This window comes from Bison bison, unplaced genomic scaffold (genome assembly GCF_000754665.1).
Source record: "Bison bison bison isolate TAMUID 2011002044 unplaced genomic scaffold, Bison_UMD1.0 scf7180017846849, whole genome shotgun sequence".
Lineage (NCBI taxonomy): Eukaryota > Metazoa > Chordata > Mammalia > Artiodactyla > Bovidae > Bison > Bison bison.
In genome coordinates, this window is record NW_011477422.1 from 127243 (window position 1) to 131256 (window position 4014).

Consider the following 4014-nt stretch of genomic DNA (forward strand, 5'->3'; position numbering starts at 1 on the left):
CCCCGCGGGCTGCTGGGACTGGAAGTCAGTCTGCGCGCCGCCGCGTGCGCAGGCGCAGTGCGGCGGGCCGGTTCCCGTGGCGGAGGCGGGGTGAACGCGAATCAAAACTCAACTTTCTAGACTACTTTTCACGTGATTGGGCGTCAGTGCTGCATTGGGGGCCAGCCGGACACAGGGAACATTTGGTTCACGGGCCGAGGCGGGGCTCCTCGGCTTCCCTCACCGCTTTGGGCCTAGCTGTGCATTTAAAACACTTCTTCGGACTCGCCTAGCATTTAAATATCTTCCCCTCCCGGGTGCTTCTCTACCCTGTTGCAAAGAGGGAAGGAGACTAGAGCCTAGGAAAGTCACGGGAAACTAGGAAGGCCTTTTCCTCGGACGGCCAGCCCCAGGGTCAGCTTCAAACATGACCCTTTCATGGCCAGTTAAAGGTCAGACCCTTCACGTGGAGGCACAGGGAGAAACCTGAGCGGGGAACCCAAGGCCAGCATCGCAAAGACGTCATAAAGCAGGGTGAGGACCAGTCGGCCTCAGCAGGTGTAATGATATGCAGTATCCAGTACCTGTGACAAGTGGCCAGGGACACACCTGAGGACCAGGGAGTGATATGCAGTGTCAATGTGGCCACCAGCCTTTCTGCCTTCGGGGCGGCTTCAGCTCCCTGCCTACCCCTTCCTGCTACTGTTCACAACTGCCTAGGGCTCCTCCTTGAGGGACAGCACAAGCTCTGTGGCTCAGCTTGGAGCTCCCAGATTTCAGGCTGGAGGTTTCAGGACCTCTGCCTGTCTCATATATTCAACAAAGTTCTTGATCTCCTGGTATGTGAGATGGTAAGCTTCATTTCTACTTTCAAGCTGCTTACAACTTTGCATAAGGCCTCATTCCCACCTCAGAGATGGCAGGGGCCATAATGAGCACTCCACTCCCACACACAGCACAGTGAATTTTAATGTCCCCACTTTGGGGAAAGGACGGTCACACTACCAGCTTTTGGACCCCAAAGCTTGTCTGGCACTTTGGTTCAGAAAGGACTTGGTCCAGTTGCTGGCTTACTAAAAGGCACATAAAGTTTGTGGCTCAACCATTCTGGGGCTGGAGTGGGGCAGAAGGTGGACAGGGAGGTGGTCTGGGACAGATGGGCAGAGCGTGGGTGTGAGCTCAAGTTCTTGTCAACAGAGGTAGCTGGTCCTGAGTGGATGCCAGGGTGACCGCGGGTGCCTGTGTGCTCAGGCTGCGTAGATGCTGCTGAGGTGGCCTTCATCTGCCCAGTCCACCAGCTCACTGCTCTGGAACCACAGCTGGATCTCTCTCTGGGCCCCCTCCACGGAGTCACTGGCATGGATGACATTCCTGTGCCAGGTGGCAGAGGTAGGGTACAGGCTTCAGCATACACCTCAGGGGTCCTAGGCACAGTCTGCCAATCCCGACTGTCTAGGGGAGTGGGTGGGTGATGGTGCAGAGGGGCAAGGAAGAACAGAAGAGCTGGAAAACTGGGTTCCAGCCTGACCTCAGCATCTGTCCCGGGCCAACCCCTGGGGCGTCTGGAGGTAAAGTCAGGTGACAGACTGATGGCAGAGCATAGACACAACACAGGGAATTCTTTATCACCTCCTGTGTACGTGAAAAGGTTTTTGAAAAATACTGCACTAGCCAATGTCAGGTTTGACATGCTACCATCAAGTTTTCTGGCTTCGCTTTCCCCTGAGCAAGACACCCAGGCCTGGTGGATCTGCCTTGGGCACAGGCCGCCACCCTGAGCCCCTAGGGCACTGGGCCTCAGCTACAAGTGGCTGAGTGTGTTACCTGCTGACGTGGGTGCTGAAGTCTCCCCGGATGGTGCCAGGGGCAGCCTTGGCAGAGTTAGTGTGGCCTATCATGGCCCTCGAGGTGCAGACCACATTGGGGCCTTCCCAGACCTGCAGCAGAGAGATAGAGGAGGTGGGGAGAGGCGGGGGTCACCCAGGGCTCAACCCAGGGCCCTCCACCCTCCCACTGCCACAGCCCCGCTATACCATGGCCACCACGGGGCCGGAGCTCATGTAGCTGATGAGGGCTGGGTAGAAGGGCTTCCTCTGCAGATCGTGGTAGTGCTCAGCAAGGATCCTCTCTGGGGCCTGGTACATGGAGGGAATGGGTGAGAGGGAGCCCCACCGGGCACCAGGGCAGTGGCTGTGGCGTCCTGACCGCAGGGCCCTCGGCAGACGACGCCAGTAAGAGCTGGCACTCCCAACTACAGGAGCACAGGGCAGGCGCTTCCCGCCCCTCCCCTCCTACTGCCAGCACAAGAAGGCTGTCCAGATGCAGGGCTGAAAACAGCCCCCACCCCAGTCCCCTCAGCGACACCCACAGGCCGACAGCCCTGGTACCTGCAGCATCTTCATCCCCACCAGCTTGAAGCCCCTCCTCTCAAAGCGCTGGATCACATCCCCAACTAGCCGCCGCTGTACCCCGTCTGGCTTCACCGCAACCAGCGTCCGCTCCCGGGTCCAGGAGGGTCCTCCTGTAGAAGAGGGGGTCTCGGGGCTGCCATGGCCTCACCTTTCATGTCTCCTGGACTTGGGTTCCCCTGCCAGGACCCAAGTGTCCCCTAGACTGCAGAGTTTGCCTCAACCAGAGCAGTCCTGGAGGGGAAAAGTATGGTGCCCACAGCCAGGACTGTCCAGCACGGTGGGCCCCTGGGGACTTCAGCCTGTTGCAGGGGGCATGGCCCCACCCAGGCAGGCAGTGGGAGAAGCTGCCCATTATGGAGCTGGTGCCCCTGAGATGCCACACTGGAAAGAAAATACAAGTCCTAATGTTCACTCCTGTACTTCGGGGAGCTAGCATAGACACTGTCTGCACCCCCAAACTGCCACATCAGGGGTCTGAGGTGAAATAATGGCAGGGACCAAGGAGAGTGAAAAGCACTTTCCCACCAGGTGGGTCACAGGGAGAGAGAGAGAGGGACCTGGGGATTGAGAAAGGGGGAGGGATCCCTGTCTGCAGCCAGGGAGACAGGAGGGCTCCTCCCCTGACACCTTCCTTGGCCAGGCTGCTGTTGGGGTTTCAAGGCAGGAAGGACACTTGAAACCTAGTGTCCTAATGTCAACACTGCCCCAGCCCTCCTCCTCCGGGGGTGATGCTGCCAGAGAGACCCCCAGTGTCATCACCCTCCTACCGCCTAACACTTCCAGAGTTAGGCTGACCCTTGGCATTGGGTCTAGGGTCAAGTGTACTCTGGAAAAGGGCCCAGACCCTGGATTGGCGGCTAAGCCCTGCAGAGAGGGAGGAGAGAACTGGAGAAGAGATGAGCCGCCAGGTCCAGAAGAGCCAGTGTCCCTGGGGTATCTGCATCTGCCTTCCCAGCCCCAGGAGGGCTTGGGGAGCAGGCATCGGGTGCCCACCACGTACTTTCAATGCCTTGCACTGCAGGAAGGACCCCACCCTTATTCGTTCCCCCAAAGCCCAGTCCCTAGGGGCCCTGCTGTCCAGCCTGGCCTACTGCCAGCTGGCTCCTGCCTCGGAAGATGGCAGTTTACCCTTGCCAGCATTGGAACGCCAGGACTCTGGAAGCGCCCGAGGGCCAGCTGCTAGGGCGGAGAGCCCCCGGATACCTGCAAGACTCCAGGCAGAGATATGCTGGGAGGAAAGATGTCTCAGGATAGGAGTGTTAATTTGCTGAGAATGACCCCACGTAGGAGCCCTGGTACCGCTGGGATCCCCGCCAGCACAAAGTGTAGCCACCAGGCTTCTGGTTTCCTCCAGCTCCGAAGCCCTCGGACCCCCTGCCCCGAGCACGGTGAGGTGAGTGGGGCCGTGGGAGCCTGGCTGGGAGTGAGCGGTGAAGGCGGCGGTGAGCGCTGGGGGCCCGCGGGGCAGGAACCCCAGGGGCGTGCCTCTCCAGTCCGCCTACTCCCGGGCCTTCGGCCCCGACGCCGGGGCCGCACGTGCGTCAGCAAAGGCCGGCGGCCCCTCGACCCGCCCCACCCCGCGCGTGGCCGCCAGGCGAGCGGACTCACCCGAGCAGGAGCGCGC

The 4014-nt window shown here is 60.1% G+C and overlaps 1 protein-coding gene across 4 annotated transcripts in view; it reads right to left on the reverse strand.

The window, feature by feature from the left end:
• Positions 1–926: 926 nt before the first annotated feature.
• NME4 (NME/NM23 nucleoside diphosphate kinase 4) overlaps positions 927–4014 on the reverse strand; it is a 12953-nt gene continuing 9865 nt past the window's right edge. Inside the window, exons 1-5 of one of the 4 annotated variants that reach the window (XM_010840923.1) lie at positions 3999–4008; positions 2367–2500; positions 2013–2114; positions 1804–1916; positions 927–1350 (exon numbers count right to left, since the gene is read on the reverse strand). In XM_010840923.1, the coding sequence (XP_010839225.1) occupies positions 1227–1350; positions 1804–1916; positions 2013–2114; positions 2367–2381 (354 nt within the window). In that variant the 5' untranslated portion in view covers positions 2382–2500; positions 3999–4008 and the 3' untranslated portion in view covers positions 927–1226. Of the gene's footprint in view, positions 1351–1803; positions 1917–2012; positions 2115–2366; positions 2501–3518; positions 3903–3998; positions 4009–4014 lie in introns of those variants that run through there. The other 3 variants (XM_010840928.1, XM_010840932.1, XM_010840917.1) reach the window with 3 other exon arrangements.